The sequence below is a fragment of the Eurypyga helias genome, unplaced genomic scaffold, assembly GCF_000690775.1.
Source record: "Eurypyga helias isolate BGI_N326 unplaced genomic scaffold, ASM69077v1 scaffold26711, whole genome shotgun sequence".
Lineage (NCBI taxonomy): Eukaryota > Metazoa > Chordata > Aves > Eurypygiformes > Eurypygidae > Eurypyga > Eurypyga helias.
In genome coordinates this window covers 2352-18060 of record NW_010230565.1, presented here as the reverse complement: position 1 = coordinate 18060, position 15709 = coordinate 2352, and the positions used below count along the sequence as shown (strand labels likewise).

General features: G+C 41.9%; 1 protein-coding gene across 1 annotated transcript in view; it reads right to left on the bottom strand.

Moving 5' to 3' along the window:
- The window catches only part of ZZEF1 (zinc finger, ZZ-type with EF-hand domain 1), a gene marked incomplete at its 3' end in the record, with an annotated part of 33164 nt that extends 17657 nt beyond the window's left edge, over positions 1 to 15507 (bottom strand). Inside the window, exons 1-15 of the mRNA XM_010160800.1 lie at positions 15416 to 15507; positions 14956 to 14986; positions 14022 to 14166; positions 12267 to 12461; positions 11198 to 11369; positions 10307 to 10506; positions 9213 to 9423; positions 7669 to 7785; positions 6799 to 6977; positions 5672 to 5770; positions 4485 to 4576; positions 2921 to 3069; positions 2272 to 2383; positions 883 to 1107; positions 611 to 620 (exon numbers count right to left, since the gene is read on the bottom strand). Coding sequence (XP_010159102.1) covers positions 611 to 620; positions 883 to 1107; positions 2272 to 2383; positions 2921 to 3069; positions 4485 to 4576; positions 5672 to 5770; positions 6799 to 6977; positions 7669 to 7785; positions 9213 to 9423; positions 10307 to 10506; positions 11198 to 11369; positions 12267 to 12461; positions 14022 to 14166; positions 14956 to 14986; positions 15416 to 15507 — 2029 coding nt within the window. The remainder of the gene's footprint in view (positions 1 to 610; positions 621 to 882; positions 1108 to 2271; positions 2384 to 2920; positions 3070 to 4484; positions 4577 to 5671; positions 5771 to 6798; positions 6978 to 7668; positions 7786 to 9212; positions 9424 to 10306; positions 10507 to 11197; positions 11370 to 12266; positions 12462 to 14021; positions 14167 to 14955; positions 14987 to 15415) is intronic.
- Positions 15508 to 15709: the final 202 nt, after the last annotated feature.

Sequence of the window (15709 nt, the reverse complement as noted above, 5' to 3'; positions counted from 1 at the left end):
TGCTGAACCTTAAAGGCAAAACAAAACAGGATTGAAAAAATTAACTCTATAGAGAACACATTTATAAAACTAAACCCCTAGGAACTGGGCTTAAAGCAGCCTAGTTTCCTATAAATTTGCAGCTAACACGAATTCCAGTATGAGTTCTTTCAAGGATCTTCCAGTGTCTCAATATGACAGTTCATGCTGAAACTTTCACAGAGTTACAAATCAGGACTCTCTCTCCTCTTCCCAGATGTCTAGACCCCCATCCCTGTCCTCCACCACCAAAAGACTTTACAACCTCTACCTCTTTATCTAATTAGACTGAAAGTAAGTAACAGCTAAAAAGAGACCGCCCACGGTTCAGAACGGGGGTTGAAGAGGCACAGATGCATGCACTGTATGAGCAAAGCACGACTTGGTATGTATCCTCAGAAGCAGGTACATCATGCTGACGTATATCAGCACATACCAGCCATCTCTCTTAACCGTGTATGTCTCACCCTAGACACTTGCAGAACTATTTCAGGTAAAAAGAGGACATTATAATCTATACAACTTTTCTAGCTACCCCTCTAAGCGCTTTGCCCCACGTTTGCTTCAGAAAGAGCTTATCTTACAGACACTACAGCATCTTTCTGTTGCATTTACTTCACACTGCATTGTAACCGGATGCTGGAAAAATGGTTCTTAGCTGTCTCCTGGAACCAAAGTGAGCATATTCCTAGTCAACTTCAGTAAACATACACAGAAAGCTATTTTTCAGAAGACTTTTTTATCCCCACAGCATGATTTTAACAGTTACTAGTAGCTAGCAGCAAGACTCTTCTTTACCCATTCACATCACTGTCAGCATAGCCTTACTACCTTTAGCACGGCAAACACACGCTTAAAAACAACGGAGAATACCAGGTCCTGTGCCAGCTGCTGGATGAAGTGAAGCGTCTTCAGGAGAAGCGTTGTGCCACAAACCGTATCACCATCAGTCTTCCTGCACTGCAAGCAGTTCATGCTCCTACTGGGCTCGTCTCGCAGAGGCCGAAGATACCCAAGAACGTGCAGGCCTTGAACTCCGAGCCGTTCTGCTGTGTCTTGTCTTGTGCACAAGAACTTTATCATCAGGTACTGAAAGGACACAAACACAGCACAAGATTTGGTTTTAAAAGTTAGCATAAATTTAGCATTTAAAAGACATGAGTGCACCTGTGTGAAGGGACTGCAGGTGGGGTAGCGGGGGGAAGCTTTATTCCCTGTCAACCACTCCCAGAAGTTTAGAATATGGAGCCTGAGATTCAGGCTAAGCTTGAACCCTCCCCACATCCGAAAACATACAGTGACAGCTCTACAAGCTTAGTTAATTCATTATCAGTTCCATTCATGCTGCACAGCCTGTGCCTTGGCTCCACAGTCACTGCATTTTTGCTGGTTAAAGAAGTATTATCTGCATTTAAAAGCAAGCAGAGGATGGACACGTAATATTTAAGACATACTTCGATGCAATCTGCCCACGGTGAGGTGCAGCACACAAAGCTGAAGGGAACAGCAAGATCTGCCATCCAAATGTACTTGGTAACTGCACACTCCTAAGTCTCGGGGACTAAGGGTTACACAGCCAACCGCAGAATGTCTCAGCAAGCAGAGACGGCTTTAGAAAACGGCCCAGTTGACATCACTGTGCCACCCCTTCTGCTAGTTTCCACCCTACAGAAAAGTACTGGGGAGCTGTGCAACAGCTGATGCCAGAATCAAGATAAATACAGGGTCTGAAAAGCAAAGTTTCCTACTTGAGTACTACAAATACCCCATACCCTGCCACTCTTGAAACAGCAAAGTCCCACATTCCTCAAGGAAATCGACCTAACCGACAGGACTGCTTAGGAATGTCTTGTCCCTTGAAAGAAGGGTTGCAGAATACACGCTGTAACAACGCAGCAGTTAATTCATCCCGATATCAGAACAAAGCAACAGTCATGTCATCCATTTTAGAAATATTTCCTCATGATCAAACCACTAGTCTGCACATTATCACGTAATTCAGCTTCACATTTCATCCTGAAGCACCATTTAACTGCAGCTATAGAGGTGTATATACAGAGGAGAAGAATAAAACTCAGAGGACAAACGTCAAATAAATCCTTTAAGCAGAAGCCCACTGATATTTACCTCTACCCAGCAGAGCTCTCCTTGCACAAAAGGGGAGTTATGTTTATTTCAACAGGCATTACAGTAGAGCACAAAGATGAGCCTCTGCCCACCGTGACCAGGCCAAAGGGTTTCATGGCTCCTTACTTGGGAAATCCTGCATTGCTGCATTTTGACATCAACTTCATCCCATTCTTCTTCCACTTCAAACCAGCCAATCGGATCATCATCTCCCAAATCATCACACAAAGAACTGCTTCTGTGTACAGAAGAACGTAACAAACTTTGTAAGGAAAAAGTTTAAAGAAACTGCAAAGCTGCTGATATGCTACCAAAATATTTTTTGCACATTATGGCTGTAAAGATGAGAGAGAGGCAACAGAAACTTTCACATACCCGAACTCCAGCACACGCAAGGTCAGAAAATGGAGGAAATGCTTTTATCCATGTTCCCAACCTCCCCTCACTCCTAAGCAACAGTTCTGAGAAAGTAATTTAATAAAGATTAACTAAGAAATTATCTTCCTGTAGATCATTTCTGTGATCACTGATCTGTACCTCGAGCAGAAAGTTTGTTATACCCCTTTTTAAGCAGGTCTTTACATGAAGAGGCTGAAGACAATATATTTCCCCAAACACTTTAAACAGAGGCTCATTAAAATCAAACAAGTAACTATTAAGTGATGCCTATTTTTTCAGTCATTTGGAACAACTCTCAGTAGCTCCAGTGGCGTTGCGAGAAGAACTAATATAACAGTTATTTTCCACGTATTCGTTACAAGAAGGCCACCTCTACCTGTTTTTTAAGAATTGTTTGAATTCCTGCAGCCTCCATTTGTCGAATCTTTCAAATCTTTTGAAGTGCTCCTCTGCATGGAACTTCTCCGACGCACTATTATAAGCAAACACCAGCCCACACTGGGCACCGATGGCACCTCTTCGGACCTAAAAGAGCAAATCCAGAGCAACGTATTAAAAAGTTGACAATACAAGAAAGTGCTGCTTTCACAAAAAAAACCCCAAAAGTTATGGAAAGTAACTACATACAGACAATCCCGATCTCTGGAATTGCACAGAAAAATGAAACACACTTAGAGAATGCGTTAGTAAAACTTTTGTAACCCACTGAAACAGGAAGTAAGGTTGAGAGAGTGGGCTTGTTCAGCCTGGAGAAGAGAAGGCTCCGGGGAGACGTTACAGCCCCTTCCAGTGCCTGGGGGGGCTACAAGGAAGCTGGGGGGGACGTTTTACAAGGGCCTGTAGTGACAAGACAAGGGGTAACAGGTTTAAATTGAAAGTGGGGAGGTTTAGATGAGATATCAGGAAGAAGTTCTTCCCGGAGAGGGTGGGGAGGCACTGGGACAGGTTGCCCAGAGAAGCTGTGGATGCCCCATCCATGGAAGTGTCCAAGGCCAGGCTGGATGAGGCTTGGAGCAAGCTGGTCTAGTGGAAGGTGTCTCTGCCCATGGCAGGGGGGTTGGAACTAGATGGGCTTTAAGGTCCCTTCCAACCCAAACCATTCTATGATTCTGTGATACATGGTTAATATTTGCTACATTTATCACCCTGCTAGCACTAACATTAACTAGAGTTCCACATACTAAATTCCCATTCTAATATTGCATATTTTTATTCAACAAAATTAGATAAAACTAAAATGATGTATCCCAGTATCACTACAGTGCAGAACTGCTTGGCTGCCTCTCCAACTCCAGTTAGAATTTACTTGCTAGCAGTCCATCCATGTTTAATTCTCTCTGACATGGCAATATGCATCCTTGTTCCAGGAATTCATGTACTGCTTTGCCTTAAATAAATAAATTAATTCCTCTGCAGAAATCTCACTGAAGTCTTGTCCTGGCCATGAGATTTAATCAAAAGATCTTGCTTATAAATCAGACAAAAATCACACCAAACGTTCAAATTGCACTGGTGGCTCTGAAAAGAATTTGAAAGACCTACATTTAATCTGAACTCACACACTACATATCTTCAAACCTGCTATTCACAGAGTTGAAAAGTTATTTAAATACAAGATATCAGATCTTACACATAAATCCATACTCTTTAGAGAAAAATCATACACCCAAAAGTCACTGGCTTGAGTATATTGCAAGATACAGTGAAAAGCAATATGAAATAAGTGTCTTTACTACATGCTGGTGGCACCCTGGAACAATTTAAGACTTTCCTTTCCTTTCCTTAGGTTCCCCATGACTCACACCAAAGGAAAACCCTAAGATAACACTTTTTCATGATGAATTTAAAATTTCAGTTCATACAAAAACTATTCAAATTCAACTCTAGCACTAGGGAAGAAAGCAAGCCTTCCACTTCAAAAGCATACAGGAACTACATACCTTTATTCTAATCTGTGTCACTTGAAATGAAGATTCAGTTCCAGCAGAAAGAACGATACTTGCTCTGGTTTTCCCAGTTTCAGTGAGGAAACCTAGAGCAGCAATGGGAATAGAATGAGGTTGGAAGGACACTGCTAGTGCAAGCTGTTTGAAAGAGAGAACACTGAGATAGTGGACTAAAGGGGGAAAACAAAATCACAATGTTTTTCTAGTGAACTGCTCATTAGTAAATGTTTCCAAATAAACGAATACGGGGCAAGTAAAATACTGTATTATGTCAGTATATGCCCCCACTAGAGCATACACAGATCTCTCCAGCCAGAGTCTCTCTGGGGCTGCAGCAGTTTCAAGACTGTTTCCCCATGAAAGGTTACTAGTAACTCCCAGATATTACTTTGGTTTATGTCTCTATTCACTGACAGAACTCTCTGTTCCCCAAACCGCGATCCACAAAACAACAGAAATAAAACCAACAAAATCAGTAAAAGATAAAAAATACACGAGGAAACAGGTAAGGTAAACATTCAGAATGTGCCTGATTTTCTACCACAACAGCTTTCATTTATCAGTAACACTGCACAAGACATAGCACAACTAAAAAAGAAAAAAATTAGGTGGCATTTCACTTGAAAAGGAGGCCAAGAAACAAATCTTTTGGTTAACGCAGTATTTTTACGTACTGGAGACAACCTACACAAAGACGAGCTTTAAGGGAGAATTAATAGCTACATGCAGTCAGTAAAAAGAAAACTTCAATAATTTCTAACATATCTCTCCATCAATATCTGGAGAACCAGCAGCAAATGATTCATGACTTCAACCCACAAAATGTGCTCCAGTATAATTTTCTTTGTGACAGCTCATTGCTGACTGCCACACAGAAAGTCAATAATTATCTGCAAAATCCAACCTTTGTTTGTTTAGTTTTAACAATAAACTGGCCCCTGAGAAATCCGCCTTGTTGTAAAATAGAATTTACATATTGTTTTGGTTTCTTTGTTGTTTTGCTTTGTGTCTTGTTGATTGTTTGTGGGTTTTTGGTTTGTTTGTTTTATAGATCTTCCATTTCATAAAACCACTTAATAGCACCAAAAAATATATATAAAAATATAGGGAACAGCACCACAGTCTTGTTAATGGCCTTTGTGTCTGGTTGAATATTCTGAATTTTAACCCCAGGCTCTTACCATCCCCAGTCCATGGCTCTACAAGGAGGTTTTCGGGCCCTGATTTATCTTCTTTTCCCTTTACATCACATGCTTGCAGAGTTAGTCGTAAGGGTTTTCCTAAGAAAATCAACAGGATTAACAAATTTGCTTTAAAAAAATGGATAATACACTTTCTGAAGTTCATCATACAGGGGAAAAAAAAGTAAAAAATAACAATACTATGAGATTTTTACTACTGTCAGGCAAAAAAGGGGGAAGGAAGAGTGTAAGTGATAGTTCATCTAAAATAGCTCAAGTTTTAGGTAGTGACAGAAGGACACTGAAAGTCATGACAACTAATGTTCCTTCAACTGTTTGCACACATGAAAGTAGATGAAAGTACTGTGAACACCTAAGTATTTCACCTAAGTGAAAGTACCACTCTTGTCTTACAAGAGGCAACAGCTACTCCAAGAGAAATGATGCAATTTGCAAAACATTTGAAAGTAAATACTGATGTTGTAATTACAACATAATAAGCATGTTCTTTGGCACAAGCCTAGTCCTGAGATACTAAGAGGCAAACAAAGGGAAAAAGTCCTCATGAGGAACTAATGAGAACCTCAGAAGTTGATATCTGAGAAAATACAGGTTTATCAAACAAGTACGGTCAGCTCAGCAAATTCTCACCACCTAATGCCAGACCATGCACAGCTCCACACTCACAACAGGCAGATTAATTAGGGTAAACAATAGAGCTGTAAATAGATGCTAGTGACATTACATTTAAAATACATCTTAAAATTGTGAGTGTGTCTGTAAGAGAGACACTGAGGCTAAACATACTAAAAAGGTGTGTTATTGGAAGAATAACAACAATTGATGTCATTTGCCTTTCAGACGATGCAAACACTATTGCCACCTTGATACAGGAGCCACTGTCTACAAAGTCCACGTTCTCTCCCTCAAGACGATGTCACCTGGTTCAACTCTCAGCACACAGAAAACTGATCTAACCACCAACTTTCAGGGCAGTTCAGCTTCACAGGGTATCCTCCTGGCAACAGCTGTTAATTTAAAAGACTTGTATAATTTTAAACCCCGACAGAACAACTCAGCGCTGCCTTATGTACGTACAGTATAGGACCCAACAATTATTCATTTACCATATTTATACAGCAGGTTCTGCCTGACTGTTGCCATGGAAGCGATAAGGGATGAAGCCTTGTATGGAGTGTCCAGATGATCAGTGATGGTGCAAAGGGAACTTATCACTTTAGCGACACTCCCCCTGGCTAAGGCAAAGGCCAAGAGTGTAAGTTCAACCTCTGGAGTAGTACAACAGCTGGGGAGGGAAAAGAACAAGAGTATGAAAAGAAAACTCAGGATATTGGTTTTAAAAAAGACAAATAATGTTCACATGGAAAAAATCTATGGTGCCTGTTCCTTATAATAAAAGAGCAGGTGCATAGAAGTGAGATAAATTTATAGAATCAGAGAAATGTTTGGGTTGGAAGGGACCATAAAGATCAGCTAGTTCCAACCCCCCTGCCATGGGCAGGGACACCTTCCACTAGACCAGGTTGCTCCAAGCCTCATCCAGCCTGGCCTTGGACACTTCCAGGGATGGGGCATCCACAGCTTCTCTGAGCAACCTGTTCCAGTGCCTCACCACCCTCTCCAGGAAGAATTTCTTCCTGATATCTCATCTAAACCTCCCCACTTTCAATTTAAACCCGTTACCCCTTGTCCTGTCACTACAGGCCCTTGTAAAAAGTCCCCCCAGCTTCCTTGTAGCCCCTTCAGGCACTGGAAGGTGCTATAAGGTGTCCCCAGAGCCTTCTCTTCTCCAGGCTGAACAAGCCCAACTCTCCCAGCCTGTCCCCATGGCAGAGGGGCTCCAGCCCTCTGAGTATCTTCGTGGCCTCCTCTGGGCTCATTCCAAGCAGTCTATATCCTATTTTGCTATACAAATTTGCTATACAAATTCTTCTAAACCATTTCCACTGCATCAAAAAACAACAACACAAACTCACCTTGTTATTCTTACAAGAAAACTATCTACTTCTTCCAAAACATTCGGAGATAAGAAGCTTGAAAAATCTGTAGAGCCCGGTGTTAGGGACAGAGGTGGCATGTGTTGTAGTGCTTTCCTAGTAAAAGGGACGGAACATAACATCAGGAAAAGAATCGGAGAGAACAGCCTTCTAAAATGAACTAGACATTTGAATCTGCGCACTTTGTTTTTGCTAGCAGGTCTCTACATGTACCTCCTGAGTGTGCAAAATCTATTTACACAGAGTGTTCAAAAGTTGAAACCAGTATTGCATTCTAGGTGGGGAAAGTTCAACGACTGCCAAGTAACCTTGAAGCTCAGCCTCATCATCTCAGGTTTAATGAGACAAATACATCAGGAGGGTTTGAATTAAATCTGTGACAGCATTAGAAATAACTCAGTGACAAGTACTGCTTCATTTTAAACAGACCTAGAATTGAGCGATGGCCTGGTAATAACGGAAAAACTGCTGTTAAATTCCCTCAGAACAATTACAGAAACAAAGAGAGAAACTTGGTAGCTCAGAGCAGACTTTTTGTTTGATTTCCAAAGATAATACCCCTGAAAATAAAAATTCTTAAGTGGTTTCATCAAAGTCATTCTATCCAATACTAAAGTTTGGGTTTTTTACTTTATAATTCCAAACGCTGAATCTGTAATTCCTGAAGCATGTTTTTAGTCGAGATATCTCTGTTACAAGTTCTTTAGGCTTTAGCAGCTCCGCGTTCATATTATGTTTCTAAAAAATATTCTAGCAAAACCGAAGGCGCTCAGTTTTAGCGAAGCCTGCAACTATGAACCTTCCTCAGACATAAGCATGTGTAATGTTATCGGAACCGTAAGGAGCTTCCACAGATGACACAAACTCACAGATAAGCTGAATGGACTTCAGGCCACAGCATTCGTTAACCTCTTACGCACGGTGGCATCATGCTAACTAAGCTCTATAAAAGTTGATGTGGGCGTGTAGCGATTTTATTAGGATTCCAATCCTTCGAGTCATCAAGCACAAGTGCTTGGCAGTCCAACAAGGAAACGTTACGCAGAAAGTGGCCCATCACCACAAGCAAATATCTGCGCAGAGACATGGCAATGACCCAACGGCATCCCCACGGAATGCCTGACAAGGCATTGCACAGGCAAGAAGTTGCTGAAAATTAAGTTCAGTTAAGCTCCGGTCATAAGTGGAAGGTTTCCAATATTTATAACCAATAAAATTAATGACAAAAATTAATTTTAGGCTCCTCAAAATTAACACAAATCAAAGGATAGATAAAAGCCATATTTTTCGGTGTTCGTTCAGCCATAGCTTAACAACCAGATTAGATACAACACAGTATGTACAAATGGATAAAGAGATATATCCAAATTTAAACAGTGCGATAGCTAAAAAGATGTTTAAACACCGTAATGGAGGGAGTGGAGACCGGTTGTACAGGGTAGATTAGTTACTAAAGCTGGAATTATTTTGAAAAAATAAAGAAAAAAAGAGTCAGTCACGCAACTTGGAAGTTTGGTACTTACTGAGTGTTTTGTAAAATAGTGTGAACGAATGCTGGATTTGTTTCCATGGAAGCTGTTACCAGAGAGGTCAGCAGAGACCAGTACCAGATAGCCGAAGCATCACACACAGAGACGCCGACCTTCCTAACTCTTTGGTACCCGACGGCCCTGAGTCCATGGATTCTAGTGTCACACCCATCACTAAGGCAACGCTTGATGTTTATCTGTACATCTGTCAGAACACAAAATAGAGATGTTTTTCCCATGTCTTCTGCTGGATTAGCTCTAGAAGAATCTAGATAATCAAAACAATAATTACTGCAGAACCTCTTAGAAAAACAGCAGCATGTATGTAACAGCACTCCCACGGAGACAGCTACACAAGTGCTGCTTCTCTGTGCACCCCACGATATGGATAATTTAGCCTTTGAATGGCCTATGTAATCTGTTACATATTGTACTGCTCAAAATTAGGGAAAAGTAGTATAAGGTCCTCAAAGTGGACACTAGATTATAGGTTATTTTAGTTCCTTGTGAGGAACAGCACCCTTGCTGCCTGCTTGCGTGGCAGTGAAAGCTCAGCTTAGTGAAAAGCGCCTACTTGAACCGAAGGGACAAGGTTTCTGAAGACGCAGAAAGCATCTTAGGAAGGAGCAGCTTTCCTCTGGTTGCAATCCAGCACCCACAGATCTACCAGACTTAAAACCCCTTAGCATAAAACCTGCTCTATATAAAATCACCTGACCAACTTCAGAATTTTGCTACCAAATGATAAATTTGGCAGAAGCAGATTTTTTGCTAGATACTGTTATCCAACATATGCTTTCACTCTGCAAACAAAGATATTTTCAAATTGCCCGGTGCCTTCAAATTGAGAGGCTGGAACTGCACCTTTAGTCATTCTAGCTCTTCAACTCTCAGCCCAAGTCAGACAGATGCCATGAGAAGACTCTTATAGGCTGGAAATTAAACTACAATTAAAACAATTTCTCTGACCCAAGGATGAAGTCAAAAGTTTCTGCTCTAACGACTGACACATCACTACGATCTACCCAACCTCCCCCCATCAAAAAAAGCAGCAAAACAATACACCAATGGTGCCTTTATGGACTCACACATCTGACTAATGTTAGCGTTTTCCAACAGCGTTACGTAGCCAGTGATATTGCTTGGAATGTGAACGTCTCGGACCTCCTGAAGACTGCTGGCATTCCTCCCCACCGCCACCGTGACTTGCTGTGGCATGTAACTCTGGTCATTGGCTGCCACCGCAATGGACAGGTGTCTCAAAACAACATCTGGCTTCATCTTTAAACTGCAAAGCAAAGGCGATAAAACAGTTCTGGCAAAGAGAAGGTTAAGTCAAGCGCTTCACTTTTAGCTCAGCTTCGCTCAGTTTCCACTTCTACGAACACAAATAAATCCACTGCAAATTACCTAATGCTTCACAGGCCCTACCGAGCCTGTATCATGGTGGAGAAGTCAGAAAACTTGTAATTGTCTTAAAAGACAGTCACCACTGAGAACGGGAATGTAGAGCTTTCTATCGTTCAGCATTTCAACTGAGCACTCATTCCTCAGGAACAAAAATGTAGTGTCAAAAACGACCAAAGTGAGAAAACTTGGGGTTTTTTTAATTATACATACTACCAAAAACCCACTAAACATTTCTGTTTCATGGAGCAGTAGCTTTCTAGAGAGTGGCAAAGCTCTTCTGTCCAAGTACTAACCACAGCATCTATACTGGACGCAGTGCAACTCCATTCGGAAAGCCCCACTACAAAACAAGGGTATGTGTCGGCGTGGCAGATGCACGCAGTTTACAGTTACTGTGAGCACATTTCCTTGGTGGTTTAAACTTTATGCAGAGATTAATGACTTCGATTTTCAACTATATTGATCCGTCATTCATTAATTCCCCATTTTTTTCCAGTTACATCCCCCCCACTGGAAAACCTAAGGACTAACTACCCCAGAACTGAGCTGTACACTGCTGTGTTGCTCACCGTATCCAGTGTGAGCGAGCACTGCCGTCCGACTGCCAGAAGGATGTCGTTTCTCCATTTGTCATCTTGTCAATATCAGCAGAATTGGATGAGGTTTCTATGTGAGTGTAGCACTTTGTGACCGACTTCAGCTTGTCCAACTCCTGACTACCATTCAGGTCACTGGGGTATTCTGCAGAGAAAGGAAATCACTCATGACATTCTTCTTTTGCTTGTTCTTGAGAATTATTATACTTTTATAATAATTATCTCATAGAAATTAACTTGTTGGCACAAACAGCTCCTGTACTATTTCTGACAGAACCTAGAAGACAGCAAAGTTTCATTTCAGATGAAATCACAATAATCTCAATCTACTACCTGCAGTATGCAAGCATCTACTTTGCCTGAAGTTCAATAGCCTTTATCTCCTCCTTTCATTACTGGCCTCATCAGTGCTTTATTATTATTATGCCAAAATATGCAAACAAGTGAGAGGAAAAAGTAAAATATGATGGAGAAAGCCTCAATTCAGCTGTTCTAGGGAAGGGATAAAGCAGACTACTTCCCCAAGTAGCCTGATACGTTTCAATAAAAGTGTAGAGGTCTGAAAATATCAAGTTAAGGTGTGAAGAAAAGGAGCTCTCCCTCTAGGGAAACCACTAGGGCAGCCCACCTGAAACACAACGAAAGATTCACTACCTCCACCCCAAAACAATATTTTTTTAAAATACTTGAAATCTTACAATATTACAATATTTTGCTTTTTAACAGTCAACTGGGGAAAACATTGATCTTCACATGGAAACCAACTTTCTGGTAACCAGTAGGGATATTTGGCTGAATAGAGAATATCACAAGTATTTCATCATTCTGAAATAGGTCAGGAAAAGGATGAAAAACATCCAAGTCAGTATTGCTAGACAGTCAGGAAATTAATTTATGTGCCTCAAAAAAATCCCACAGAAACATGCAGATCAACTTCAGAAAAAGTCATGTCTTAAAGATTAAACAGAAAAGAAAGTGTTTTCCGTTATCTTCAAGTTATGGTTACACTCCTATCCTGGGGAAAAAGCAAGATATTACATACCCCTCTCTTTCAGGATAAGTCGATCTAGAGCATCCTTCAGTACAGAAGACCGCATAGTACAGATGTTGTTGAAGTACTCCAACACTGGGTAAGGGATGGCAGAACTAGAAATCCGATTGCGGTGCAAGAACCTCAGTATCATCGAAGCATGAAGACCAAGACGCTCTTTTGATTCAGAAAATATATCAATAAAACCTAGAAAGAGACATTATTTCTAAGATTGTTGCAACATCTGACTTGACCAAGTCATCGTTTCCCCCTGTACATCTTACTTAGATAAATCCAAGGCAAGCCTGGGAGCCAATATGGGAACTACATTGCCCCATACGCAGCAGCTCAAGTTTGCAACCTGCACAGCAGGACCATGAAAGGTGCAGGCACATTTCTGCCAGTTGCCTGAAATGCCTGATGATGTTCAAAACAATTACCAAAAATCTTAGTGCTTTCGCTTATTTTGCTGTCCCAAAAATTCCAAACTGTTACCTTCAACAGCTAGGTGAGACAGATGCTGCTTGGCTGATGAGCTGATGTACTCACACGACTCACCTTGCACTACGCTACGCACCTCACGTCAGCATTGGGGATTATTCCCAAAGAGGCACCTAATGCTTTCCAGCAACTTCGTAAGAAGTTTCAGCTCCTGAACGGTGGTACTTGGAATCACAGCGCGTTTGGATACGTAGAACACTACCCCAGAAGTACTCTCCTCTGACTTACCTATTAGCCAATTCTAACGCTTCTTCTCTGATCCTCTAAGGCAAATCCCCTTTAGCCACTTATCATCAAAGGCTTGGAGGGAATGCCAGTAACCGATACTCATCCCAGAAATCACATTCTGGAAACTGACACTTTCCAAACTACAGGCTATAAAATGTGAATTATGTTTTAGCAGGATTTTAAATGCTAAATAACAATATAATAAAGTATATGACTCAACCCCTGACACAGACTCCACAGTTATTGAGGACTGCATTAGCTAGGCACTCAGCAAAACTTTCACAGAATCACAGAGAGGTTTGGGTTGGAAGGGACCTTAAAGACCATCCAGTTCCAACCCCGCTGCCATGGGCAGGGACACCTTCCACTAGACCAGGTTGCTCCAAGCCTCATCCAGCCTGGCCTTGGACACTTCCAGGGATGGGGCATCCACAGCTTCTCTGGGCAACCTGTCCCAGTGCCTCCCCACCCTCTCCGGGAAGAACTTCTTCCTGATATCTAATCTAAACCTCGCCACTTCCAATTTAAACCCGTTACCCCTTGTCCTGTCACTACAGGCCCTTGTAAAAAGTCCCCCCCCCAGCTTCCTTGTAGCCCCTTCAGGCACTGGAAGGTGCTATAAGGTCTCCCCAGAGCCTTCTCTTCTCCAGGCTGAACCCCCCAGCTCTCCCAGCCTGTCCCCATAGCAGAGGGGCTCCAGCCCTCGGAGTTTTGTGCTCACCTCTGAGAAGGTGCTCACAAAACTTTGCAAGGAACTGCTTTTGTCTGTGAGAAACCAAACACGGCTAAGAAGCTCCCCAGTCACACAGAGAAGTAATTATCAGTTATTTATGAAAGTAAGTTAGCTGGATGTCATTATAGGAAATTTTTAACTTACAGCAACTTCACTTGTTTGATACCAGAGAAGTGAGAACGACCTGGAGTATGGTTTTGGTAAGACTGGAACAAGCAACACTAACAGAGCAGTTTACTGAAGCCGCATGCCTTATATAGGGCAGGACTGGGGAAACCATTCGGTCTGTCACCCTGTTCTCATACCTGGAACTAGTGAACAGGCTTGCAGTTGCCTGATTACATGGCTAAGCTCCCCTTGAAGATTAGCTCCACTAGAGTTCTTGAGAGCCTCCAGCATATTCTCCACATCTACGGTGCCATCTCCCTCAGCATCAAACTGCGCAAAGGCCTGAAGAGGAACAAAAAGAGAACATTTATTTCAGCATACTTACTTCAAGCTGAAATTCAAGGTATTTCAGAGAAAACGCAGCAGTAAACATTACAGGACCATTACATAAAGATCAAAATATTCCATTTTCTGTAGGACTGAATTCACGACAACAGGGAACAGCCTGGCTGGGAATCTGTCGTCTAAGTTTTAAGGCATTTGCACTGCCTTCCTATAAAAATCAACTCCAGTTATGCCTGGGTGGAGACAGCACGTCATCTATACCAGGGAATCAGCAGCACCATCCACTGACATCTGGGACTGCGAAGAAGGTGCTCACAAAAGAACCCTAAAAAGCTCTTCCATCCAAGGGTGAGTTAGTCCTGAAAGGCACGCCATCCCCTACTCATTACTGCTGCATCCATCTCACACCGCACCCACTCCAATTCTTTAAGGTTTCAAGGTTTTCTTTACTTAAGAAAGCATCCTTAGAACCAGAACATCTTTTAAGTGTGCACTTCCTTCCACATACTGTCCTCCTACACACCATACCAGCTTAGCATGGTTTGTCAAAGTTATTTGTGGAAATAACAGAGAGCATTAGGAAATTTTTTTTTCTTGTACAAGGGAACCACTGCCAGCTTTATTAACTTTGACCTTCATGTAAATTTTTATATAAAAAGTTGTGTTGAGCATGTATAAAGAGCAACTCACAGCTATGCATTCGCACCTTTGTGCTAAGAAAAGTACAAGACACTTTTGTCCAGCTAAGTCTATAAAACAGAACCAAACATTTATTTTATAACTCACCACTTCAGAGAACACATAACCCACTGACATACTACCATTAAAAAAAGCTATATTTTCACAATCATGATTAGTTTTGAACCAAAATCTGTTTAATTGTTAAAAAAAAACGTGAACATACCCCAAAAAGTAATGCAATATCTCAGGAGCATCCTTTTTTTTCATGTAAATTAGGAATGCACTTATGAAAGATTTCTTTATAAGCAAGGCTTCATCTCCCAGCCCTGACCTTGGTATTTCAAGTGCAGCTACACAGCCTGGCCCCTAAGAACAGACCCTCTCCCAAGCGTCTGGCTGAGGCAAGACATCGCTGCTGTTCAGGAGGAACCCTACGCTTGAACCTTTTGGTTTGCCACCTGGTTATCAAACTTGACGTGGCATTAAAAGTACCATCCCAGCGAGAAACAATCAGATTAGATCCAAATAACCCTCTAATTGACCATGACATAATTACACCGCTTACACGAGAGCAAAGTCCTCAGCAGACAACAGGACGAGACGCCATATTTTAGCTGAGCGACGTTCCGACGGCACTCCGGCGTCACGGAACTGCATGTTAGCGTAGCAGTTTTCTAAACTCCTGCTAAACATCAGCTGACCCCGTGCTAACAACGATCACCCTTAAAGCAAAAGGGACCAGTGCCAGGCGTCCCGAAGGTACCGCAGGTGGCTGGTGCTGGCCATCAGGTAGATACTGACGGGAAAAACTCGGACCTTTCCTTGAGGACAACCGTGCAGAGAGGAATTCATGTTGACA